The sequence below is a fragment of the Dichotomopilus funicola genome, assembly GCF_033296635.1.
Source record: "Dichotomopilus funicola strain CBS 141.50 unplaced genomic scaffold C8A04scaffold_3, whole genome shotgun sequence".
NCBI lineage: Eukaryota > Fungi > Ascomycota > Sordariomycetes > Sordariales > Chaetomiaceae > Dichotomopilus > Dichotomopilus funicola.
This window is the reverse complement of record NW_026944024.1, coordinates 105,117-130,950: the sequence shown is the minus strand read 5'-3', so window position 1 is coordinate 130,950 and position 25,834 is coordinate 105,117. Positions and strand designations below refer to the sequence as shown.

The 25,834-nt window shown below is 53.7% G+C and overlaps 10 protein-coding genes across 10 annotated transcripts; 6 read left to right on the top strand and 4 right to left on the bottom strand.

Moving 5' to 3' along the window:
- Positions 1-75: 75 nt before the first annotated feature.
- Positions 76-798, bottom strand: C8A04DRAFT_24547 (uncharacterized protein; the record flags this gene model as incomplete). The annotated part of the gene is made up of 2 exons (XM_062779206.1): positions 76-214; positions 398-798. 2 exons carry the CDS (start codon positions 796-798, stop codon positions 76-78), a joined length of 540 nt encoding a protein of 179 aa, XP_062640675.1.
- A 540-nt stretch (positions 799-1,338) lies between these two features.
- C8A04DRAFT_24546 (uncharacterized protein) lies at positions 1,339-2,348 on the bottom strand (the record flags this gene model as incomplete). The annotated part of the gene is made up of 4 exons (XM_062779205.1): positions 1,339-1,370; positions 1,417-1,713; positions 1,784-1,908; positions 1,999-2,348. The coding sequence occupies 4 exons, from the start codon at positions 2,346-2,348 to the stop codon at positions 1,339-1,341; spliced, it is 804 nt and encodes a 267-aa protein (XP_062640674.1).
- A 1,718-nt stretch (positions 2,349-4,066) lies between these two features.
- Positions 4,067-5,233, top strand: C8A04DRAFT_34038 (uncharacterized protein; the record flags this gene model as incomplete). The annotated part of the gene is made up of 3 exons (XM_062782690.1): positions 4,067-4,369; positions 4,493-4,664; positions 4,728-5,233. The coding sequence occupies 3 exons, from the start codon at positions 4,067-4,069 to the stop codon at positions 5,231-5,233; spliced, it is 981 nt and encodes a 326-aa protein (XP_062640673.1).
- Positions 5,234-6,854: 1,621 nt separating this feature from the next.
- Positions 6,855-7,694, bottom strand: C8A04DRAFT_24544 (uncharacterized protein; the record flags this gene model as incomplete). The annotated part of the gene is made up of 1 exon (XM_062779204.1): positions 6,855-7,694. The coding sequence occupies one exon, from the start codon at positions 7,692-7,694 to the stop codon at positions 6,855-6,857; it is 840 nt and encodes a 279-aa protein (XP_062640672.1).
- Positions 7,695-9,881: 2,187 nt separating this feature from the next.
- C8A04DRAFT_34037 (uncharacterized protein) lies at positions 9,882-11,185 on the top strand (the record flags this gene model as incomplete). The annotated part of the gene is made up of 3 exons (XM_062782689.1): positions 9,882-10,244; positions 10,340-11,043; positions 11,131-11,185. The coding sequence occupies 3 exons, from the start codon at positions 9,882-9,884 to the stop codon at positions 11,183-11,185; spliced, it is 1,122 nt and encodes a 373-aa protein (XP_062640671.1).
- Positions 11,186-11,580: 395 nt separating this feature from the next.
- C8A04DRAFT_24542 (uncharacterized protein) lies at positions 11,581-12,001 on the top strand (the record flags this gene model as incomplete). The annotated part of the gene is made up of 2 exons (XM_062779203.1): positions 11,581-11,786; positions 11,893-12,001. The coding sequence occupies 2 exons, from the start codon at positions 11,581-11,583 to the stop codon at positions 11,999-12,001; spliced, it is 315 nt and encodes a 104-aa protein (XP_062640670.1).
- Positions 12,002-12,705: 704 nt separating this feature from the next.
- Positions 12,706-14,428, top strand: C8A04DRAFT_9036 (nucleotide-sugar transporter-domain-containing protein; the record flags this gene model as incomplete). The annotated part of the gene is made up of 6 exons (XM_062785330.1): positions 12,706-12,765; positions 12,830-12,859; positions 12,917-13,225; positions 13,293-14,018; positions 14,084-14,234; positions 14,328-14,428. The coding sequence occupies 6 exons, from the start codon at positions 12,706-12,708 to the stop codon at positions 14,426-14,428; spliced, it is 1,377 nt and encodes a 458-aa protein (XP_062640669.1).
- Positions 14,429-18,241: 3,813 nt separating this feature from the next.
- On the top strand, positions 18,242-21,061 carry C8A04DRAFT_34035 (uncharacterized protein; the record flags this gene model as incomplete). The annotated part of the gene is made up of 1 exon (XM_062782688.1): positions 18,242-21,061. The coding sequence occupies one exon, from the start codon at positions 18,242-18,244 to the stop codon at positions 21,059-21,061; it is 2,820 nt and encodes a 939-aa protein (XP_062640668.1).
- A 1,179-nt stretch (positions 21,062-22,240) lies between these two features.
- On the top strand, positions 22,241-23,507 carry C8A04DRAFT_9011 (uncharacterized protein; the record flags this gene model as incomplete). Its single annotated transcript, XM_062785320.1, has 2 exons — positions 22,241-22,634; positions 22,720-23,507. The coding sequence occupies 2 exons, from the start codon at positions 22,241-22,243 to the stop codon at positions 23,505-23,507; spliced, it is 1,182 nt and encodes a 393-aa protein (XP_062640667.1).
- Positions 23,508-24,079: 572 nt separating this feature from the next.
- C8A04DRAFT_24538 (RNase H domain protein) lies at positions 24,080-25,226 on the bottom strand (the record flags this gene model as incomplete). Its single annotated transcript, XM_062779202.1, has 2 exons — positions 24,080-24,629; positions 24,703-25,226. The coding sequence occupies 2 exons, from the start codon at positions 25,224-25,226 to the stop codon at positions 24,080-24,082; spliced, it is 1,074 nt and encodes a 357-aa protein (XP_062640666.1).
- Between the last annotated feature and the right edge of the window lie 608 nt (positions 25,227-25,834).

Sequence of the window (25,834 nt, the reverse complement as noted above, 5' to 3'; positions counted from 1 at the left end):
GTGCTCTTGATCGTGCTGATTTGGGTGGAGCGAGAGGTTATTTGAGAGACAGACGTGACAACGGAGGTAAGTTTCCTAGACGACGTGGCTGTCGACAAGTACGTTGAGACGCGAGTGGACGTGCTTCGAATAGTCGACGTCCTTTGGCTTGTGGACCAGCTGAGTCGCGAGCAGTACCCGCTTTGTCTGGCGCATGTCGACCCGGGAGGACAGCCTTAAGCTTGTTAGCCTCTAAAACTCCAACGCAACCCGATAGCATAGCAACAAAAAAAACCTACAAGTCGTCGGACACAACCTCCACTCCGTGGGACAACACCCCCCGGCCTGGACATTACACACCCACCCGGGCTTACACGCAAACGTCGTACCGCAACACACCGATCCGGGCTGGACACACATCGACCCGCCACAGGTCTGCGCATTCTTCGGACAGCACCCCTTCCCGGCCGGGTAACAGTTCTCTTCAAGGCTGCAGCAGCCCCGCGGACAACACTGCTGTCCCGTGCGACAGCATTGCGTGGCTGAGCAAATGGGTCCGCCTGGGTCTGGGCATTTTCGCTGTTGGCGGCGGTTGAGGAGGATGTCGAGGGTGGAGAGGGAGTCGAGGGAGGGGTTGGTGAAGGGTTCGGGGAGGGAGCTGTGGTTGAAGGTGAGGTCTGCGAGGGGGGAGGGGTCGTAGTGGGGTTGGAAAATGCCGGGGTCGGGGTCGGACGGGTCTGGGTGGTTGGTTTGGGAGGTGAGGGTTGTGTGGGTGGTGAGGAGGAGGAGGAGGAGGGAATATGCTTTGGTGGTGAACATTTTGTTAATTAGGCGTTGTCTAATAGGGACATGAGAGAGATGGGAAACTCCTACAACATCGGTTTGGAGAATTACGGGGGTTTATGTCACATTGATGAATGGCACTATAATTATCAACGTACAAGGAGGGTAGTATCTAGTTAGTCGAGCTAGTCAAACCTCAGCCTCGCTGGTTGGTTGTGTTTTGGAGATTTTGGGGTCACCGAGTGCCAAGTCTAGCACTGCCTCTGATCAACGTGGAAAAATGCCTTGTCCTGCGTTTCTCCAACACCCACTTCGATCCATCCAAAGCCAGCTGAGACATAAGCCCGGCGAAACGATGAATCCGCATTTTTCTGCGTTGCATTATCGAGGTTGGCACAGCAAAAGCCAAGCATTGAACACCAAAGCTTGCTCGGATCCCCAGTTTCAAATCCTTTCACATGATCATCACAGCCTTGTCTTGGCCGGCTGCGCAACCTTCAGAATTTTCCTTTTTCATATATATTTCTCGCCCAGAGAAATATGACTACCGTAGTTCCTCCATCGTGTGCTAATTGGTTAAAGCCCGCCACCAAGATCTCTGACCCGACCTAGACGACGACGAGCTATTAGCTAACCGGGGCCGACCCAACACACCGTAGATGAATCCCAGTTTCTGCTTCGGCGGGCGAGTCCGCTTATACGCTTCGAAGAAAGTTCTGCGCAGATTTTCGTCCAGCTGCGGCGAAAACCCGCCAATGTCGTCTGGAAACCGGTAGCACAGCCAGACGAGGTCCCTGAAGTCCTGGTCACGCTCGAGGCAGTGGAAAACGCGCAACTTGGAGAGGAAGAGGTAGCGCAGCGACAGGGTGTTCCATCTGCGCGGGCCTAATGCTGTGCGCCCGGTGATGACCTCGGTTTCGGCCTCGAGTGACCGCGGCATGCTTGGGTGCCCTGCGTAGAGATGGGTCTATATTAGCGCTGCCCTATCAATCGTGAGATCAGGAGAGGTGATGATCTGTACCAGGTCGAATTAGGTCAACCTCCACGGGCAACCGGCGGACAGGCTCTCGATGAGTGCCTCCAACCAGGACGAATATCCTAGCAACATGGCTTGTAGTGGCGGCCGTGGGGCTGGGCCGGTAAACACTAGATGGAAGAAATTAATGGGACCCCGAATGTTAGCAGAAATTTACCATCAGCTACCCCTGAGCAAAAGTCATGTGCGCATATCCATACCGATGATCCCGTGAGAACGCATTCAACATATCCGGGACTCCCACGTCAACGCCAATATCCACGTCTCTAGTGATGCGGTGTTCGTTGCCGAGCAAGACCAAGCTCATACCGCCCATGACGCCGTATGTGATCCCATGATGTTGTAGCACTTCAACGACATGCTCGAGGGCGTAGAACAGATGTTGCTGGGTGACATGTTGATGGCTGGCTTCGTCGAGGAAGTTTAACTCGGTTACGGTGTAAGTGTGCGGGGCCGGCGGAAGGTGGACGGCTGCGGAACCATTGAAAGTCCTGCCCGACGGCCTGTGACGGGCGTTGGAGAACACCGGATGTTGTTGGCGGCGGAACATTGATCCTGAGGAGGATAGGTAAGAAATATAAGGATGGAAGATTGGATAGGCTCACGTGGTGAGAGACGACCTGCGTCTCGAGTTGCTACCAAGCACAAAGCAATCCGGAAGAGTGCTTGGTCTCTCCCGTTATTAGTCTCGATGCGGATGGGAAGTTGATCATAATTACCCAACTGATCTAATTAATTAACTCAATTCTTGATTCCTCTTTTCGGTTCCCGGCAACTCTTCTCGGAGCTCCCATGAAAAGCCTTTAATAGGTTACATTGCGAGAGCGTACAGACCGGCCGGCCATGGTGTTTGAACCAAGGCCAGCGGCCCGTGGATCAACGATTCAGTTTTACGGAAACGGGAACGACTTTTAAGAAGCGACCATAACTTATAATTATCCCATATGGTACGGTCGCCCGAACTTCAGACGGCCCCCCTTCAGACGGCCTGATCTCAGGAAAAGGGGGCTGTGGTGGGAGGACGCCCAGAACAATCCTTCCACAAATCCATTTCACAATCCCTCGCGGCCTCTGGCTTTTATTGGGAAGTCCGCTCCTCGAGCTGAACTAGACGTCTCCTACCTCGGCCGGGAGGATCGACCACGCCGGCCGCCCCCACCGAAGCCGGAAAACTGGGTCGATTGCCGGTTATGGAGTTAAAATTCGGGCATTCATTCCGGTATTTATTTTCGACCATGCTTCAACTTTTTGACTTCCCACGCACTTGAAAGTTGACCAGGTGTCCCGCCCGGTAACATCATGAAGCTTCGAACCAGCCACTTTGTGTGATCCAAACGGCCTTGGGATTTCGATCGAAATTAGGCCCTCACTGTTTCGGTGCGCCGCCCCGATGTGGGGGCCAAAAATAGCCTTTCCACCATCTTAATTGGACGTCAATCGAGTTGGGGGCCAAAACTCACAGGAGTCGGAGTAATTGGCTAATATGCTGGTTCGCGGGTGGGATTCGTGGGCATGACTTCCAGAGCCTCGAGAGTCGAGACAAATCGGTCGGTTCGGCACTGACAGTAAATTCATGGCAGCCCGGGTGCCGCGGTATGGTCCTTGATAGCGGCCTCATGCACTCCGCTGCGACCGGGCGGTCGTTAAGGCCATCGTTGACCCGACCTCTTGGGCGGTTAAATCCCGTCAAAAAAAGATTGAAGTGGTTGTGTTAGCGAGCGCTTCAAGCGTTCAGCTGGTCGTTTTAACACCGACTCGGGCGGCAATGCAAAACCTGAAACAGTCTGTAGGTAGACTTGCATCCTGTATGCTAAGAATAGTTACCTAACCGTCCAACCCCATTGCTGAGGTGGGATATGTGATGTCCAAGGGTGAAATTGCAGCTGAAGATTCGGAGTAATATGGGCGCTTCAACCTCAAAGATGCGTCGTACACTGTGCGAAGTCGAAGAGTCGGTCGATTTAACTGTGTTAGAAATGTGACGACATGATTACGTAGGTACTTTAAACTTTCTTCAAGTGGGTTATCTTTCTTTTGTTGCGTTAACTTGTCTTCGCTGTTCTAGTCGTTATCTACTATCGGGAGAAAGAAAAAAAAAGAAATAAACGAAAGAACAGCAGCAGCAAGGTGGTATGCGGAACCTTGGGGGCGAATGTATAATTGAAACTTCTCATTAACTTACCTAAATTGACATTCTCCATTCTTAACTGTACCCTTCTTTACTCTCGTACAACTCCTTACCCTGAACCACGGTCTTGGTCAAGCATTATGGCGCAACCCGCGGATCACGAAAAAGGACCCGATAAGACTTTAATGAACCCAGGGCCTAGATCGGACGAGTCACCTCCCTCAAGAGAGTGTGGCGTGGCGGACCTTGATGGCGAATATCAGCGCCTCCTAGTCCGTGCCATCAACCGTCTTCTTTCGACGGAGCTTGCGGAATTTACCTTTGCCCAAATTCTCGATGGCCTTCCCACAGGGGAGGTCGCTTACGATTCCCTCGCAATACCGTATGGGGACCACCCTATTGGTACCGTCCATGACGAACTGTGCCCGGGTATGGTGGACAAGGTTCGCGAGTTTCGAAGTCAGTTTCAACTCGACACTCTAGGATTTAATTCCTAAGTATGTCCAGTACCGACTTCGCCCCTCCCTTCCAGCGATGTGTGTGTAATTGACCAGCGGATACCATAGCTGATCCTGGCGTACCGGGCTTCTTCTCCAAACTCAAGCGACTTTCAAACCCGCCTCGTTGAGTTAGTAGCCGTGGCTGTTCATCAAATTGCCGCACTTCTCTTCGAGCTAGACAGCAGCTTGCATAAGGACGACGGTGTGACTGACTGGGTGCCACCCAAGTCCGACGAGTGTTACTGGCGGCACCAATCCAACGGACCCCTTCCCACCCTATTCCACCACCCGTAGTACAAAGATTACCAGCAGTACCCCCGAGGAATTGCGGATATGGTGGGCTATTGGGCCGAGTCCCGTATTTTCGGCGGCGTTGTGTTGTTCTACCGGCGCAGTCCAACTGGTGGTGGCCCAGAGGTTGATCCTAACGCGATTTATTTACACCCAAATCGGCAAAAGATAACCTACCGTATTTTCCAGCTACTACCCGATCAACGGAGCGCGTTTGTGGATTTCTTGCTAGCCGACGACCCGGCCCCAGCCTCACCCTTCTCAATCCTCCCCGATGAGAACAACCGCATCCGTGTAGACCCGGAAGAGCCCATTCGGGAAACGGGAATTTATCGAGATCCATGGGAGCGGGCGGAGCTCGGGCGAGACCAGGGCGACGGGAGGTATATAACGGTATGGGATCGGCTAGAGTATCCAACCACGGAGGATTACATTGCTTCGAGGGGACGGGCGCAGCGTCGCAAGTATGGAATCATCTCAGAGGCTTCTGATTCGGAGAATGAAGGCAGGGAATGAATGTTGAAAGAACTTTCCGGTGGCAATAATCATCTCCCAACTTGGTCACATTCCGATGAGTCGGATGTCACATGTCACTGAAACATTAGCCGTTCGTTTTGATTTATATTATAACTAACTTTTCTTTTCTCTACCTAGTCAATAAGTTCGACAGTCTCACCGAGGGCTAATTCCCGCTGGACTTAACACTGTGCCTCTACTGGACATCCCCGCCGATTGACTCATGACCGCAACTGGGGGCTAGGTCAACATGTAGAACATGCTCCTCGTCTCCAAACACATCAGTTGGGTAAAGGGCAAGTTGTTCGCGTTGGAAAACCCGATGGCCATGTCCATGCTGCGCAAGGAAGTAAACGATGTGCTGAAAGGCGGCGAAATGGCCGCCAAGAAGATTGAGGTTGTGCTCCAAAGACGGTTTCACCCAACTGTAATAAGTATCTACCCCTAGGTATCATACCGTCGAACCCCCCCTGCCCCCCTGGATGTTAAACATAAACAGCAATAACCACAACAACATCGTATGACTCTCACTCAACGCCGAGGGCAAACCAGACGCCCTAGCATTCACAATGAAGTTACAGCCAACACATCGTTGCTGCAGTATAGCCCTTGCTAGCGGCGTTGTACATCTTGCGAGGTAGCGTAGTCGGTCGATTTGACTGTGTTAGAAATGTGACATGATTAGGTAGGTACTTTAGACTTTCTTCAAGTGGGTTATCTTTCCTTTTTTGCGTTGAAAGAAAAGAAAGAAAAGAAAGGAAACAGTACAAAGTAAGATAATGTACATTATTGTTAAGCTAAATAAATGTCAAACAGAAACTTAGTTATAGGATTTCTATAACTATAACTTAACAACTCTTTTTCCTAGTATCTTCATGAGTATCCTGTCCTCTTGTCTACCTTGTATCTAAAAACAATCCTGGTTAAGGATCATCGTACAATCTAAACACCCTGTTACATATAATTAGTTACTCCTTTCGGTAGTTATAGTAAAACTGTTAAGCCATTGTGGATATAGTCGGCTGAGTATCATGTCAATGAATGTACCGCTGCGTTGGTTATCTTCACGTTAGGATCTTTCCCACCCTTGCTCATGTCAATGTTGAACACTGCAGCGTATGATCTCCCAACATAAATTACAATGGCACCAAGAATGGAAAGGAGAACATAAATGCAATACAAGTACCAACTATGCAAAACTATCAATCCTAATCCACATCCTCCTCAAAACCCAGGGCGGCCTGTTTATTTTACATCCTCCACACCAACAGTGTTATGCCAGACCATACTCAACCACGAGGCCAAGGCTGGCGAGGAAAAGGTGGCTGAGACGGGCCACTACGCCCATAAGAACCACCGTACAAAGGATTATTTCCCCTCCAAATGGCGCGGAAGCGAGCGGTGTCAGCCGAGTCGAGCCCACGCATTGGCGACGACGGTCGGGTTTGCTTTTTGGACAAGATCTTCTTCCGGAGGTCGGTGGTTTCCCGTGCTTTTTCTTGGAGTTCCAATTGCCTTCGGGTCATGGCGGGACTTTGGGGAACGGTCTGGATCGGGAAGGAAAATCCTTTGTCGAGAAGGGTTAGTTTGACATTGCTAAAAAGAGCAGTGGACTTGGGGCTCACTCACGTCCGCTCAAAATCTCTGCAATATATGTCGGGCAGACCTTTATGCCGCGCGCGGTGGTCCGCGGCCCACTCTCAAATAAATATGGCCGGCCGGGTTGTCGAAGGTCTAGAGGGTGCTTGGGATCTGACCAGCACTCGAGGAACCCACCTAAGAAAACGTCTTCCCAGTACCTCCCAGCCTCCCCAACTCCATCCACCTTGTATGGCAAGGCTTCGACGCCCGGCGGCGTGCTTGGCTCACAGCTTCCTGTAAGGAAGCTGGTGAGGAAGTGCACAATTTCGTGTGCCACACTGATGATCAGCTGAAACTTGAAGAGCTCGTAACTCTCCCGGCCAACCGGGGTAGCCAGTGAAAAAGCTTCTGTCATGTTGTCAATGAGCACTTCGTTTAACCACAGGGTGCCGGCGTCGCTGGCAATGAAGGTGCTCATATCATCGCCCCAGTCTTGATCGTCCTTAACCGCCATCGCTTCGCCTTCACACCTGGTTGAGACCCAAACGGGGGGGAAGGTATTTCTCATGCTGATCAAGAACCTGTCAATCCACATTGGCATGTCTTTGAGCGGGTACCGGTACAGGTGAGTGTGCTGTCGGAACCTTGACAATGTCAAATTCAACCTGTTGCGCTCTTCAATGATCCGTTCGGCGACGTGGGCCAGGCTCTGTCTGCCTTTTGTGGTTTCGAGTAAACAAAGTGACGAATGGATGAATGCTTCGATTATGCGATACCGCGTCGAGTGTATCGGAAGTTCGACAGTGATGAAGTCTCGGCCCTGTCGTTCTTCCTTAACCACTTTGAGGTTTCCAACACGAGGTGGTGGGGGCGCAGCCATGGTGAAGGCTAATAGTGACAAACGGTATTTGGATTAAAGATGGGAATGGTAATATAATGGGCACACGCAGGCGACGCAGGTGACGCAGGCGCGGATGAGCAGCAGTGCTAGGATGTTTGAAGGTGTGAGGAGGTTGCGATGGGCTGATGCTTCAATAGTTGCTTCCATTATTTGTGCCCCCTCCAGGATTCTTATACTCGAGGAAGTCCAGACCCCCCGTCGGCCTTTGACGATACTAGACTCTTGCATCTCGAGTCCATTGATTTCCCCTAGATACACGAGTCCAACTACAGCTGCGCCAGCGGTACGCTAGGCGCCTCGGTCGCAGAACAGGGAGCCCACCCCCGCGGCTGCTAAAACCGGCTAGAGAGGCCATTTGGAATCTGGATAAGTTACTCGTCAAGGCCCCTTGATCAATGATGGCATAATCCATTGGACACGCCATAACAAGGGCTCGGTTTTGGCGCAACCTGGTGCCAACAGAGTTCTCCTGGCGTCTAAGAGGAATCATTAGAATCGTGAAGGCGCCTTAGTTAAGGATCAAGACCGATGGCCCCACTCGAAGAAAAGTCTGGGCAAATCATATCGTCACATTTCCGGCGCAGTCAGATCGACGGACTCCTCACAATTCGCACCGTGCCCGATGCATGTAAAATTCAGCGGCAATTTCACCCTTGGACATCACGGATTCACGGATTCTTGCCAGTTTCCTGGCCTTACCGGGCGCTAACGGATCAAGACCCCAACCATGGAGTTTGACGATGGGATATTCTTAGCATAGTGAGAGGATGCAAGCCTATGAACGGTTTCAGACTTTCAGCTTTTGCCTTACCGCTAGTCCCGGCGTGAAAACAACCACGGTCGAAGCGCTTCCTAACCCAACCACATCAATTTTTTCGTGATGGGATTTGAACCGCCCGAAAGATCGGGCCACGATAGCCTTACGGCCAGGTCGTGATGGAGTGCATGATGCCACCACCGAGGACCATACGGCGGTAACGACGTGTTGCTCAGATATCCCTAGCTGTGCCACCGCTTCCGACCCGCCCCAGTAAGTGGAAAGGGAAAGTGGGTAGTTGCGGGGCTGAGAGTTACAAGGTTGGCGGTTGTGAGGTTGGTGGTTGCGAGATTGTGACTGGAACGAAAGTTTGGAAGGGCGAACGCGTTGTAATACACCGGGCACGCAACACGAAAAAGGGAAGCGCCATCGGCCCCCAAAAGAAGGAGCACTGGCGATCTTGTGCCTTTTTTGATCTTGTACATACCTTATTTTTGTCACAATGGCGCCCACAGCATGTAGTTTTGCGTCTGTCATCCAATTGCTCCTCGAGAAATTTTGAAGGTTTACCCTTGTAAATGAAACCAAGCGTTTCTTCGTCACTTCTCCAATATATATAGTGATTAATCGTGTCTTAGAAATATAGAATTAGAGCTGCACTTCGACAACTACTATGACATTTAACGATATGAAGGCTCTCACTAGAGTACATTAATCCCTTATAGCTATTGATTGTTCCTCCTACCTAGATTCTAACGAACGGACAACAGTTTAGCTATATATAATATACGACTGATTGGAATATAGTTTTCTTTTCTTTCTTTTCTTTCTTTTCTTTCTTTTCTTTCTTTTCTTTCTTTTCTTTCTTTGCTCAAACCGGCATCACATAGGCACACACGCCAAATGGAGACCCACCTTGTAAAGCCCGTGCATAGCACAGGATTTTGCCGCCGCAAACCAAAAGGGGCTAGGATCCACGTTCGAAGCGCTAAACAAAAGATCGCGAATACATTTTTGTCTGGACGGAATCCCGTCAACACTGTGTGAATGGGGATTGCGACCGTTATACACTAATTCATTGTGGATCGGCCGGTTTTTCAAGGCCCATGGCGAGCTTGCTGCGGCCTCTCCGCGGTTACAGTTGAGGCTTTGCAACCAAGTTCTCAGGCGCCCAGAATACTCCAAGGGCGGCAAGCGGGGTTCAGGGCGCCCCTGGCCGACCAGGCCGACCCAGCACCTCACGTCCCCTACCTGCAACAGCTCGCGCTTCCGCTGTAATTGCTTGAGTTTTACGCTTCTTCGATTTCTCACCTTTCTGGATCCCTTTGCAATACGTTCAAATTTGACTCTTCCGTTCAACGCGACGCCCGACTTATTCGGGTTTCGTAATTATCTGATCTTTCTCAACAATGGGGCAATCACCATCACCAGTTCCGCCGTCGCCACAAGAATCGACGCCGACACAGCGCACCGAGTTGCCGTCTGAACCGCTCAAGCAGGTCTCCCTCGCAGAACTCGCTGGAGAACATCGGCGGCTACTCGTCCGCGCCCTTGGCCGGATTCTTTCTACTGAGATCGCCGAGGTCACCTATGCGCAGATCGTTGACGGCCTGCCGATAGCGAACGTGATATGGGACTCCCGCGTCCCGCCCTACGGAGGTCACCCGATTCTCAACGACGGGGTGCATGAAGATATTTGCCCAGGCATTCTTGAGAAAACAAGAGAGCTTCGCGACTCGTTTGACCTTGGTACCCTTGTCTTTGAGGCTAAGGTAAGCGGAACAGACAGCTGTAAAGACAACGACGTGTTGCAGCCTTGTGATCGAAAGGTTTCTTGACAGATCATTATTAACGCTTATTTCTATAGCTTCACCACGGATACCGTATTTGTTCTCCCGGTTCGAGGGGCTTCAAGATTCGGTTTCTCGAGATGGTTGCCGTTGCAGTGCATCAGATCGCTGCAATCCTTTTCGACCTTGACATCAGCATTCACAAGAACGACGGCATTGCGAATTGGGCCCCGCCGAAATCCAACGAAAGGTACTGGGGGTTCTACCCAGATGGACCGCCCCCCACCATTTTCCGCCACCCCTGGTACACAAATCACAAGCAATACCCGAGAGGCGCGGCCGACATGGCGGGGTACTGGGCCGAATCGCGCATCTTTGGGGGTGTTGTGCTCTTTGATCGCCGTAATCCAGATGTGGAATCCGGAGTCGACCCAGAGGCCGTCTACTTCCATCCGGATCGTAAGGATCAAACATATCGGATCGTTCAACTCCTGCCCAAACAACGTCAGGCCCTGTTTGACTTCTGTCTCGGCGATACACCACCACCCCTTGACATTTCCCTCCCGATCTTGATTGATCGCAACAACCTGGTGCGTGTTGACCCTGAGGAGCTAACCCGGACCACTGGGATTTATCGCGACCTATGGGACCGCCGCGAACTAGACGACGACGAATGGGACATAAGGTTGAAAGATGTGTGGAACCACAAGGATTATCCCACTCTAGATGACTTGAGTGCCTCACGATCCCGGGCGTCTGATCGGAAATCAGCGTTGAGAAGGTTGGAAGCTCTAGAATGGGAGGAGGAGAATGGTGTGGATGATACCTTAGAGCCACAAGAGGAGTCTAGCTCTCAACGTCCGCCTAGCCCTGATTACCGACGGAACGGAAGCCCGCCAAGTAACCCATGGGATGAATTTTAGTTGCACAAAATACGTTTGGATTTGTACAGATTTTTGAGTCTAGTACACACACGTGCTTTCAATGACAGTTGCCATGATGATAACAGAATTCATTCTACTGGAGTTAATTAAGACTCGCAGGCCAATTATAATCAATATCTTCCCTCCGTAATCATGGTCCCGATATTTAAGCCAGTAGGTTATGTTTCGTCACGTCACTGGGAAGATGGTGATGTCATGCAACCACCACATCAACCATGTAAATTAAGCACATCTTCAATCATCCTAGCTCAACACCGCATTTTCCCATATTGCAGCTAGCTGGTCGAGTGTTAAATATCTCTCGCAATCTCTAACGTACACCTTAACATAGAGCAAAGAGAAATACAATAAAACCAAAACCCACCGTTATCCCCATGAAGCTCCCACAGACCATCATTCGCAGGACCCTGCATCGGGGGATCCTCGTCCGACAAACAACCACAGCACCGCGCTTCCGCATTCCTACACAGTCCCGCGTCGCTAGCACAGGGTCGGGTTTTAACCCCGCAGACGAGGTCGGTGAGAAGGGCACGGCCAAGACGTACAACAAGGATGGGACGGATCCCAATAAGAAATTGATGTAAGTTGCGTATCACTGTACACATATCGCCAAATAAAGACAAAAGAAAGAGGAACGCGGCCGATGTGGTTGATCAAGTACCGTTACTGACTTGGGGTTGATATAGATACGCGGCGCTTGGTGTGCTCGGGCTGGGCGGGGTGTATGCGTTGTACGGGTCGGACAAAACTCATGCGGCGGAAAAGATTCAGAACAATGCGCCGCCTGCTCGTTGAGCGGGCACAGAGCAAGAGTCTCAGGGTGAAATTGCAAATTCTTGTGTCGTTGTGTTGGCGTTTTGGGACGGCGTGTGCATCACAGATTGGAATGCGTGGGAATACGATGTTGAATTAATACCTAAAGCGATGGGTAATATCCTCCCGTCGTTTATGCTGTGCAGTTGGACTACGGTGGACCTGCTTGTGGGTCCGAGTTTGACAATATCAATTTCCCTTGAACATTGATGATTACAGACCGGCCTCTGATAGTGCTTTGACTCGATTCTGGGCATCCACACCCCTCCACTCCCTCGAGACCTCAGTTGAAGTTGAGCGCATCCCAAGATTGCCTTTCGTAGCCTTCGTTTGACCGCAGTATTATTTTCTTTTAAAAAAAAGAAACAGAAATCGGTACCGTTTGATGTGCTTGATGGTTTAGATAGTTACCCCTGAAGGAGCAGCTGCATGATAACTCGGCGCACCCTGAGGGCTGGGTCACCACGCGAAACTGACAGTGCACTGATTACAGTCCAAACAATTTTGATGAGAGTGATGCTCGGACCGACCGCCTGAGCCAGGGCACAATTTGCACCCCGGGGCTGATGGCCCTGCGGCCGTGGCATTTCAATTTCGACTTTGCAACATCAACCGGGATTTCGGTAGTTGACGCACGCCTCGTGAGACTTGGAATCACCGCGCGCATCATGGCTCGCTACAGTCCTATGATTGCGGTAGGGCCAATGCTACTCGGCATGCCGATGAAGCAGGCTTCGTTTCTCGCCGTATGAGCATGCCCTGGACCTTGCAGAGAGAGTCGTTGAGTTGCTAACCTGGGGAACAAAATAGTTAATGATACAAATTTCGGTGCTCATTTTGGTATGTACAACCACCCCTTCCTCACTTATCAGCGTCGACTAACAACCTCGCCCTCAGATCATGTACTACTCCCGTATCATGACCCCGCCCGGCGACCACCAGTATTTTGCTTCAACCGCTGTACTTCTCAACGAGATCATAAAACTGGCAATATCCCTTACCTTTTCACTGCACGAGGCCTCGCGCACCCTAGGCCCCCAGACCCCCGTGACGGTGTTGTTCGAGCAGGTCTATCACCAGGTGTTTTCGGGGGACGGGTGGAAGCTGGCTCTCCCGGCGGTGTTGTACACACTGGAGAACACGCTGCAGTACACGGCGTTAAGTAACTTGGATGCGGTGCATTTTCAGGTGTTGTATCACTTAAAGGTGGGCAAAATCACATACCACCATCCAACCCCGAAACCATGGGCCCGGATGTTAACACAGTCCCCAGATCCTCACAACAGCAGTCTTCACGGTCCTCCTACTCGGCCGCACCCTCAGCATCCGCCGTTGGCTCTCCTTCGTCCTCCTCACCATTGGCGTCTCCCTCGTCTCCCTGCCCTCTTTCAACAACCCCAAGGACATCACCCTCGACATCCACGACTTCAACAACCACTTCTTCCCACGCTCTGTCCACGAACTGGGCCAGGTCATGTCCCCTAGGAGCGGCGGCCAACCAGCAGCCGTTGTTGCGCGAGGGCAGATCACGCGGCGGTCGGCATCGTACGAGGGTATCGCGGAGGATCTGGATAGTGCCGCGAGGGTGGCAGGGATGAATTACCCCATGGGACTGGCCGCGGTGTTAATGGCGGCTGTGATATCGGGGTTGGCGGGGGTGTATTTTGAGAAAGTGCTCAAGTCCAAGGCTGCGTCATCCAAGACTGGGCCGGTGTCGGTATGGACGCGCAATGTCCAGCTGTCATTTTACTCGCTGTTCCCGGCGCTGTTCATTGGTGTGATTGGTAGGGATGGGACTGAGATTGTTGGGCATGGGTTCTTCGATGGGTACAATGCGGTCGTCTGGATGGCGATTGTTGTCCAGGCTGTTGGGGGGATCTTGGCGTCGATGTGCATTAACTATGCAGACAACCTCGCCAAGAACTTTGCCACGAGTCTGGGTGTTGTTATCAGTTTCCTCTTTAGTGTTTTATTCCTCGACTTTCACGTCAACCTCTCCGTACGTCCCCCATCCCTTTGCTCCATCGAGCGCAGGCTTACCTACTCACTATCCTTCACTGCCAGTTCGCCGTCGGCACAATCCTCGTCTTGACCGCGACCTACCTCTACAGCCTACCCGAGCGCAAACGCGCCCGACCACCACCCATCACCATCGCCGAGTACGAGACGACAACCATCGTGGGCAGCACCTCGCCGCTTTCCCATGCCGTTCCCAGTTCAATAGTGATCGACTTGAATACCGACCCCCCAGCGCCGTCGCTTGGTGTTCCTGGGGCGGGTCACGCTGTTGCTAGTGAACTGGAAAGAGGAGCAGGGGGCCGGTTGTCACCGGACGCATCGGTTGGTTTGTCGACGTCCAGGCCCTCGTCACCGTTGACGTACCATGGCCGGGGTCATTCTCATAAGTGAAAGTGGTTGGACAAGTAGGAGTCATTGGTGGGCGTGGTTTCGGCTTGTGGTTGGTCGGTGTCGTTATCACCAGGGTTAAGTAGGAGTCCATAGTCCGGCTGATATAGCCCACCATCCGGGGCTGAGTCTATATTTGACTCACAGAATCCCTGCTGAGGGTTGGACGTCGGAAAATAAAAATTCATGCGGACATATGGGGCTTGGGAAGTTCGGGAGAAAGAAGATGAGCATTTATATGGTGGCATATTGGCCTCTAATATCACGACTGCTTATCGTTTGCCGAGAGGGTTTGGAAACAGACAAGGAGCTCCGATCAAGAAGACGCACCATAATTATTCATTCGTGTTGATGATGCGTTCAAGCGCTTGATAGCAGTTTCGGTTAGAAAACGACGGGAACACGCGCGGCAGCGTGTTACGCATAGCTGTTACAGATTGACGAGATGTAGACCGGAAGACAACAAACACAGTTTACAAACACCCCTGTATGCCTTAACAAAGCCAGCTCCCTCTAAGCCTCCTGCCTCGCTATCTTCCTGGCGCTCCCACGGATAACGCCGTTGACTTGCGGAATGAGTAATTGCACGTTATGCGATACGAGGGTTGTTCGAGGCCCGAAAAGTAGACGACGTGAATGCCCATTGTGGAATCCAAGTTAACCCTAGGGGTTGTGTCATCCCGGTGCCGAGACGGCATAGAGGGCGTGTTATAGGGCCTTTGTGCCGGGATAGTGACGGGCTTCGTGACAGCAGCGCAAAAAAAGAACCTGCGCGTGATCGGATCCAAGTCCAGGTGTCCAGATATAGCATTTCACCCTGACAGCCTTCCAATCGGCCCCGGACTGCCCCCAGGCCGGAGAGAATGATGTTCACAAGGGAGCGGCTGATTGCCAGACCCATGCACCGCACATCGGCCCCGCCGGGGTTCATCTCCGGCTCGTCCACGGGGTCCCAATCCCGTCTTCGTGGACGGACAGATCGGGTTCCGTCATGCTTCCCTGTCGGTTTGGTACGCTGCACATGCTCTCGTGTGCATTCGGCGACGACAGTTCTGGAGAGGTGGGCCATGAAATGATGTTTTTTTTTTTCTCTCGCGACCGCCAGAAATTGCATGAATCGTGCTATTTCATTGGAACAAATGACACCAGTGATATACCCTCCTTCACGGAATTATGCCCGTTCGCGGGAACGAGCGTGACTGACTTGGCCTGTTTCTGGCGTGTTTCTTGTCGCGGCTACTATGTTACAACCATCTGTCCCTTCAACGAACGTGGGCGTTTGTCGCTGTCCTCGTGGCCCCTTGCAGTGCAAATGGTGGCCTACACAACACGTGCATCAAAACATGGCAATTCCCGAAATGCAGTGAATCATCGCCGCCGGAGAGACGACGCCGAGCTGGGTCGCGTTGGGCGCCGACGGCGAACGGAGATTGGTCCACCAAACTTTGCCGCTGTGAGGGCTCATGAGGTGCTCTTTTTTCCCGGGCGGGGAAGCGAAGGTGAGAGTCTCATTTGGGGGTCCTTTGCACAGAGCCTGGCTTGCCTGGGAAATGGGAAGCGAGGCCCGTAGACTAGGACGGGTTGCATCGCGACTCTGCCCAGGTGTTCTGATCGTCGACAAAGCGAAATGAACGCGCGGAGGGTCGGCCCATTACAGTCGCTCCTGGTTTGCCAAGTGCCTGGCAGTGCTGCGACCCTCAGTGGTTTTGACAAAGCGCCGGATCGTGTGGGGCCGAAATTCACGCATTTGTTCTTCCAGCTGGCCCCGGTCCGGTTGGATCGTCGATCATTCGGTAATTTTCAGACTTGACGTTAGCGTCATCTCGGGGACGTCGATGGCGTTTCAAACACAACCCCAGGACTTTCGGTCAGATGGGCCAGTGGCTGTCGAGGGGCGCTTTGTGTTTTGTTTCGTTGGGAGACTGAACACTTTTTTTCTGCGTTTCTAGGAGGAACCGAAGCGCAGAATTGGTCTTTGTCAGCGGACAGGAATTTTGAAGCTGGAAGGAGCGGCCTTTCGAGGTGCATGGTATTCATTAAATGGCTTATCCAATCAGAGCCTCCGGCCCTCCAAAGCGGGAAGGAGCAAACCCTCATGAGAGCTTTTTTCTTGAAATGAGGAAACCATCGGACGGCCTCGAGGCCTGGCCCTTGCGCTCGAGATGAGTTGGCATCACTGCGTCCGGCGTTTTGTCTTAACAATTACAACAATTCCCACAAGTTTTGCGACTTTAATTTTACGCCACATAAAAACACACTCGGTATTCAACCACATGACCCGAGCGTGTGGGTTGTCCAGGACGAAAACGGCTGCGAAAATCCGGGGATCGTGTTTCTCTCTTGCCGCTGGCGATCGCTGGTCGATTTCCGGTAGACACCAGACGCTCGAGATTACACGTAGTCGTCCCGTTGCTGCGTTTCAAGGCTGTGCTCTGTGAATGGTTCGAGGAAGCAGCCGTGCTACTCGCAACCCGTGGTTGCGAAACTCCAGGGTGATTCGTGTTCGCTTTCATCGGGGCCGTTTCGTTCTGTCTTCTGCGGTTCTGTGCGGTGCAACACGGTTGCAAGCAGGCCCGCCACGCTGGAATGAGACACGATGATCAACGTTTCCTCCTGCAATCGGCCACTGTGCTCTTCCAGATCCTCGACGCACGACGGTCTCACATTATCAACACCAGCGCTGCGGATATCGGCGATTCACAGCCAGTAGTTCCATCCTGGTCAATAGTTCACGTTATATTCTTGATCTTCTTTCCCGGACCCGATCGGCCCATCGGATGACCCCATGAGCCCCCCGAAAGCCCGATACGATCATTTCACGCATGGTGTTCACGATGGAGCTGTCTCATCCCTGCGGACTGCGCCGGACCCAGCGGTTCGGCCGGCCCACAACAAAAGGTCAAGGCTCGGCTTCGGGTCCAGTGGCACGACTGACACCCCCGGGTTGGGAAGCTGGTTCCCCCCCCCCCACTTCTCGCTCGCGGACGAACATGACGCGGACTCGCGATGCGGAGGTGGCGACGTGAGGAATCATGGAGAGATATCGACATGCGACATCGAGCCTAGCCTGCGAGACGGCCCGGCGGAGGATCCGAGATCCCATCTTCGAGTCTCCCTTTTCGGCCTGGACGATCCGGTTTGTGGGCGACCAAAATTGCACCCTTCACTCGAAGTCTAGGGGGGTGGAGGACGCTGTAACGTTCAGGGGTGCTGCTGATTGCCGGCGCTGGGGGACCCCTGTCCGCATATGCGTGGCCAAGGGACAGCGGCCAAGATGTGGTTTGGTTTGCCGTGGGAAACCATCGCTCCCGCGGAGCTGGACAGAGTTTAATAAGACGCGGGATCCCGTCTGCAGTGTCGCGCGCGACCGGGCGGTTCCTTGTAGAGGGAAATGACCACAGAACCGTTGGGACGAACTTGCAAAATCCTGCGCTCCATCGCTTGACGAAAGACACTAGCAGGGAGGAACAAAGAACGAAACCAAGAACCGGCCACTTCGAGCTCGATTGACTCGACCTTCCTCGCATCGCTTGCATCCTTGACTCTTTATGCGATAACAAGAAAAATAAAATCAAGACGGAATTCCCGCCGCTGGCTGCTGGGGCATCACTGACACCGCGGAAGGGATCACGCGTCCTTGGTTCCCCTTCTGAAACTTTCTACCGTGTATTATTATTTCTTCCTCACATCCCTCGCCGACGCCAATGCGACGACCACGGCACTTCGAACCCGGACACAGCGGCGTTTTCTTCTCGGTAACCCGATCTTGACCAAACTTGTTTGTCACAGACGAACGGCTGGGCCGAGTCGCCCGCGATGGGTCATTCGTCGAAATTCATTTTCCCTCTTCCCGGCCGCAAGTCGAAGGCAGCACCGGCCCCGACAGTGCCCGGCCCCTTGACGACGAAGGCGCAAAAAATACTCGGAACGGCCGAGATTACACTCGACACACGACCGATACCGGGGTGGGAAGGGCAATCAACAGCGGGGATCAGCATCGCTGTGACGGAAACAACTGACGGGACCGGCAGACATGGCGCAAGCTCAGAAGGCTGGGCTGCGCCGAAAACATTGCAGGATCGAAGATGGGAGCAGGAGTCGGAGATCATTCCTGCGGTGCTGAATCGGCAACCTGAACTATTGGGAGGGTCATTGGGCCCGGACGGGGTCACGGATGCCTCGAGTTTACGGCGGCGCCAGTCAAGTTCCACCATCACCTCGTATTACGACAAATCCAAGCAGCCACTTTCGATATCGCAACAAACTTCCAACTCGGCCATGGCCAAGGGACTGCCGCCGAAGGCGATGGCGTTACTCGACATGGACAATGAGATCACAGAAGCGACCGCGCAGGCGAAGCGCGCGAAGAAGAAGCCCTCGAGACTCGACCTTTCGGCCTTGCTAGGGCGAAGCAAGTCGCCCAAGCACCTTCAGCCGGACGCAAACACTCGCGACGCGTCCAGCTTGGCCCTCTCGCCGGTGTCCATGCCTACCTCACCACTTCCCCCGCCGGTTCAACAACGGCCAGAGCGGAGGAGCCTCCGGAAGATAGTCACGAGGGAGTCGATGCGGGAACCACCAGCTCAGCCCCAAGTTCCCACTGTGTACGAGCCGGCACAGGAAGTGACCAACGCAGGGGTACCGCAGCAAACGAAGACCAGTCTCGATTTGTACAACCTATACGATCACTACGAGCGCAGGACGTTCGTGGATGAGAAAATGGAAGAACCCCCACGTTGCGCCTTTGCTGTTGAACCACCATTACCGAGTCCACCACCCAATTATCCCCTTCCCACACCACCAGGTCCGCCACCAGGGAAATCTCTGCTCGCGCCATTCCCCGGCACCGCGGTGCGACCCGGTCCAGGACCAAAGCCTTCGCCTCTAATGAATGCTGACCGACGGCCGTCAGGGGCCGGCATGTCCACCAACGCAGTTCCCGCAGATTGTGCGAGTGTCTCGAGCCGACACACTAGAACGTCCAAGGCCTCGCGGCGAACGGACCGGAGCATGCAAGAGATCGACTTGCTCCAGAACAGCGTTCTCGCGCTCTCATCCGACTCAGAAGACGACTACGAGCTGTCGTCCCGAGACTCGCTAGCTGTACCGACATCCAACGACGGGCAGGCCAGCCCAACAAGCCCGCAATCTCCGGGGTATCCACCCCGCAGCGGTCTGTACGATGGGGGTGCTCGCGGAAACCCGGTCAAACGCAACGGACATGGAGCTGGCGGGCAGCTCGGCTTCCACGACAGTTCGGTCGGCGTAGGACCGAACGGGCTCCGGATTGCGCCGCGGACGAGCTCGCTACATGCCAAGTCAGCACCCGCGCCGGGTATCGCCAGAGCCAAAGCAACACTGGACTCCTCGCGGCTGTCCATCAACACCACGTCGACGGACTGTACCGTCTCAGGCCCTCGAACCGTCGGCCCCAGCCCAGGCCCAGGCCCGGCGATCAAGGGACCCAAGAAGATGCGCAGCGAGTCGCTTCTCGACTTTCCGGCACCACCCAGCATCCGAACTTCAGCTTCGCGCTCGGCGCCCGGTTCGAGACTGTCGGAGCAGTCATTCCCATCCCCCACGAGCGCCGACTTTTACAGCAACGGCCAACGGTACGCGGCGGGCGACAACGGGTCGATTCGCAGCGGCACCAGCATGGGCAGCGCGCCCAATGGCGGACGCCGCGGGAGTGCGACTAACAGCCTCCACGACGGGGGTAGTGGACGGTTCATGGCGGTCACCAAGCAGGAGGAACTGCTGCTCGCCGCGCTGCGCATGAAGCGCGCCCGGATGATCCACGAGGATATCATTGCTGAGTTTGAAGGCGACATGGAGCCGGAAGACCACCACGAACTCCGGCGGGTCTTGACCAATGACAGCTTCGGCACATCAGGCAGCATGACACGGCACTCCTCCACCAGCACGATGCGCCAGCCCAAAGGCACCCTGAGCGCCCGGCCGCCCGAGATCCCCAGGTTCCCACCCCCGTCTCAGCTGCCGTCCAAGCCCAAGCCTAAGCCCAAATCCCGAAGCGAGAAGTCGGGCAAGGCCGATCTCCTACGCGTCGTCATCGACCGATCTCCCTTTGACCCGTCCATCCGCACACCCGGGTCCGACATCAGCGATTTCATCCACCACCACGACGACAGCAGCAGCATCACCACCAGCACGAGCGGCAACCTCGAGCGCAACGACAGCAGGGCCAGTTCCACCAGCAGCCCGCGCTCTGTGCCAGCCCGGCAGCCGCAACGTGGCGCTACAGGGGGGACCACGCCCTTGCCCTCGTCTCGTCTCTCGCAGCGCAGCAAGGCCGAAACCAACCCGCTGCGGTTGACCACAGGACAATTCAGCCCTGCTGTCTCGGGGCCGTCTTCCCCATTGTCGCTATCGCACAAGGATCTGCTCCCGCTGCGGATTCTGGAGGACCCAGAGGAGGACGAGGATGATGATGACGAACTGGAGCGGGTTCTAGACCTTGAGGGTGACTTCGGGGTTCCGCGGCCTGATTCACCGATTTCGCCGTGTGATTTCCCAACGCCGGGGTCGGGGTCGGGACGGGCAACGAAACAGACGAAGCAGCAGGTGCGGTTGAGCGCGGTTGGGTTGTATAAGCCGCCTACGGAGAGTGGGTGGTGAGAAAGCCGGCTCAACAGCAAAATATACCGCGAGGGCAAATCCCGCGGATCAAATCGTTATTCATATGTTTCCTTTGTGTTTACTTTTGAATAATCATCACACCAGCGCGGCGCAAAGCTAAAACGGGGCAGAGGCAGCAGTGCAATCACTTACTCACTTATCTATTTCCTAACATATTTGTACACCACTATAAACAAGACTGGGGCCCCAGGCTGGTCAAAGCAGGGCAGGCGGAGGTACATGTAATTTGCAAAGACGGTGGCTGGTTGGCGGTGATTTGGCGAAACATCTTGCCTGCGTTAATAGGGATCGGAAAAGGGGGGTTTTCGAGGGTTAGGGTTGTTTATAGCATGACTGGGATGATGATGGAGGCTAGTAGAGCTCACGCTCGCGCTCGCTTTTTGGGGGGGTTTGCTTTGTGTATCTTGTGTAGATTATTGAAGACTAACTAGGGGTGGCCGCGGCTGGTCACCGGCTGGAGTAATAAAGTTGGGTTGTGTACTTTGTTGTGTGCAGTTATGACTGAACATATGTGAGGAGCGATAATTACCGAAAAGTGCGGATATATTAACTACAAGATGGACAATGGCGCTGCTGGGGAGTGAGGCGGCTCGGCCGTTGTCGAGCTTCGGTTTACTGCTTTATCAGTCTATCTGTCTATCCATCTTCAACCACCCCGTTGTTAAAAATGCAATAACACGAGGGAACCAGCCTCTCCCCAGGTCCGAACAAAAGGTCTGCGCATCTCCCGCTTTCCCGTCCCCTTCTCCCAGGCGCCCGCTGTTCCCCGCACTGAACGTCCCGCCAATCAGTCGCGGCAGAAGCAGGCAATAATGCGATATCGGGTGGCCAGTGGGAGCAAGGCAATGCTTCTTGGAACCAGATAGCAAAGGAACGGAATCAACCCCGCTATTTTTGATGGGTGAAAGTTAGATGGGTATTAATGAAATGCGGTTCGGCCGTTTGATAAGGTTGGGATCTTGTGTGATCCTGTTGTGTGATCATGTTCTGTGAAATCGCTTTTGGACTGAGGGTGTAAGAAGGCGAGTGGTGTGATATCGCGACATCGCAGCACATCTCATTTCTCATTTCATTTCAGCATCACTCGCCCCATACTCCAATCCACCACTCATTAACACCGGCTCCCACAACACCACTGATAACCACCAGTGAGACACCATGCTACTCCTTTTCCTCCTGACCTTGTCACCTCTCTCCCTCGCCCTCCCAGCCACAACCGACTCACCCTTCCCGGTCCCCTGGGTAACCGTCGATGTCCACGGTTCCGCCACGACCATCACACCCGCCGTGATCACCACCGAAGGCCATCTCACCACAATCTCCGCCGCGCCCGACAATCTGTTGTACACGACTACATATACCTTCTCGCCCGGCACGGGTCAACCCTCGACGTACACCGGTTTACCCCCCGTAGCGACGGCGACAGGGGCTGAAGAGGGTAGTTTGGCGGGTGTATTTCCGGCGTGTGGACCGGAAGCGAATGTTGGGGTGGTTGAGCCGTTTTGTTTGCCGCGTGGGGGGAGTCGGTTGTTTCCGGGGAGGACGTATTACAGTGTGTCTCTCTTCTCTCTCTCACTGTTGTTACCACCCTCTGGATTTAGATGGGTTTGATGTATAGTGATTACTGACAACAACAGTAACCTGGTCCCCGAGCTACTTCCCCCCCGAAACCCAACTCACCCTCCAAATCTTCTTCACCAACTCCTCTTTCGACCCATCCAGAAACACCGACACAGAGACAGACACAGACCCCATCAACGACACCCTCGGCACCCCCGGTCTCTCCATCCCCTCTCTGTCCTCCTCCACCGGCTTCTACCCCTGGCCGATCCCCCCCGACTTTCTCACAACCCACAACATCCCCGTTGACCAGTCCCTGACTCTCACTTTTGCCCTATCCTACCATTCTTCTAATACCAACCCTGACTCCGACTCTAACTCCAACCCATCTAACAAACCCACCTTCGTAACATCCACAGACCCCAACGATATCTCAGATACAACCCTCCGCATCGGTCCCACAGTCTACCTCACGCCCACCTCCCAAGAAGAAAAAGGAGAAGAGTCCAGCAAGAACCCGCACAACCTCCTCCTCCAGATCCTCCTTCCCGTGCTGCTAGTCATTCTCTGCATCGCAACGTTCACATATTGCGTCCTCTCCGCCCGACGTAACGGTGGCCATCTGCCGTGTGTCGGTATTGCTGTTAGTCCGGTCCTCCTTGGTCGACGTCGGGGTCAGGTGAGCCGGGGAATAGCAAGGCTAGGGGAAGGGGAGCAGAACTGGAACGGGAAATCAGGGGTGGATGGTGGTGTTGGCGCTGGAGGGGTCGAGTTGACGGATCGGGGCGGTTCTTCGCCCGGAATTGGACGAAATGTATTCCGGGAGGAGGTCCAGAGGCAAGAGAGGGAGAGAGGGAAAGGGTGAATGGTGTTATTGGATGGTATAGTGTAAGGTTGGTGGCTGGTGTGTGGGTCAGGAAATTAATATGTGACTAGTGCCTTAGTTATGCCTATTCAATATTGTCTGTGCTTCATCATTTTGGTTTCTTCCCGCGGTTCTCAAAAATTAGACCTAAACTAGGTTCCGCTGGTACTTCGTTCTCAGAATAATGGCCCAAACTATGGCTTGTCTAGAAAATAGGCTAGGCGTCTACACAGGGAGACAGAAAGCCTAAGTTAAAGGTGACCATCTTTTGTGTTCCTGGAGCTGGCCATCCCCTTGCTACTGATTTATTTATTTGGTATCTGTTGAAGTTGGTTTAGACAGGACAAGCAGAGCACAACCATAATTACGAAGGCATAACGGGAAGTAATAAATAACGCGGTACGGTATATATCGCCTTATAGGGTTATCATGGCTAGCGATCTGTGAGGAACTCGCAGGTACTTCCGACAAACATAGCAGGTTCTAATCCAGTCGATAGATGAAAAGCTGCAAGCGTGGGATACCCGCAGCAAGAACAAACACAACCCTCCCGTAGCACACAGCAAAACCAATCAGCAATTCAACCCCATCATCTCCGTCCACTGCTCCAGTGTCTCCTCCAGGGCGGCCGCATCCTTCGCAGCAGCATCCGCAACCGTGTTGCACTCCCTCGGGATCCTCCAGAACTCCACCGCCATCCCATAATCACCATTAAACCGCTCCACGTCCCCCAATAAAACCTCCCACAGATCCTTGTTCTTCACCGGCCCAGCACGCGTCCGCCAGCCGTTGCGGAACCACTTCCTCGCCCAGCTGGTGGCCCCTTCCACCACATACTCCGAATCGGTCGCAATGACGAGACATTCGAACCCTTCGCCGGGCCAGTGCCGGAATCGCAGGGCGGCAATCGCAGCGCGGAGCTCGGCTCGGTTGCTGGTCTGGAAGGCGTCGTCGCCGAAGGGGCCTTTCTTCTCCAAGCGGTGGCCGGCCGTGAGTTGCCTGCCCGAGGCGTCCATCCCGTGGAAGAAAGCCCAGCCGGCGGTGGGGTTGGGTTGGCCGTTGTTGAGGCAGGCCCCGTCGGTTCGGATCAGGCCTGTACCGGGGTCGTTGGGGAGGGTGAACCTGGTAAATTACTGATTGTTAACGAATCAAAATTTTCAATACGACCCTCTCCACTCCGCGTTGCATCACGTACCTGGTTACTTGTATATGGTTCCTCCTGCCGGTGAACAACTCATCAGGTGTAATATCAGTCGACGGCGGGACGAACTTGGTGGGAAACACATGACCCATGCCTCTTCTCAATCCCTGGCCCGGAGTACTCATAACGAAGTCGGACTGGTCGAATGCAGACTGGCTGAATGTAGACGGGTCGCATCCGGACAGGTTGAATGCCGTCAGGTCGAATTCTGAGAGGCAGAATGGAGCACGGACGCCATAACCCGAAATATTGTTCCTGTCGTCTTTGTCGTCGTCGTTATCATCATCATCATCCTCTTCCTCCTCCTCCTCCTCGTCACCGTCATCCTCGTCTCCGGAGCCCCGACTCAAAACCTCGTCCATAAAACTATAGTCGACGCAGCATTTACCGCAGACCACAAAACCATGCGGGCCGCAGACCAGCCGGCCGTCTGGAAGCTCGCAGGGACCTTCCTCGTCATCGCTGCTGTCCGGGCCGAGCGGGATGAGCCCTTGGGCTAGGTACCAGCCGATAGGCATCGTTGCAGGTAGGCTCGACGGGTGTAACTGAAGGTTTGATGATGAATTGAGGGTGGTGTCTTGGTGCCTGATGGCCCGATGTGTGATGGGTGATGGGTGGTGTTAGTGTGAGGTTACGCTGATTGTGGGGGCCGAGGTGAGCCCCGCGAAAAGCGGTCAAGGATGGCGGATTAGGTAATCAGCTGCTTGCGGCAGAAATGAAGCTTAAAGGTGGGTGCTTTGGATACTAGAAAACTCCCAGAGCTCTCCAGGCGGTGGGTGGGTGGCTATTTATCTTTCCAAGTTCCACAGGAATCCTGGAGTACTTTGTATCTTCAACTCCTCACGATGCAAAGTGCTCTGTGTGCTCTGTGTGCTCTGACCCAGAGCACACAGAGTAGTAATTCCTAATCCTGATTGGTCTGCGTCACTTCTGGCCAGGGCTCCACTGTACAATAGCGATTGGTCCAGGGTGCACCGCGCGCTCTGGGCCGTGTTGACTCAATTCGCGGCAATGTAACGCGACCCGAGACCATTGATGGACTGGTTCTGTCTTTTCACGCCAAGTTTACAGACTAAGAGGGACGTCAAAGTTAATAACCATGCCATGACCCAATATTAACACACAA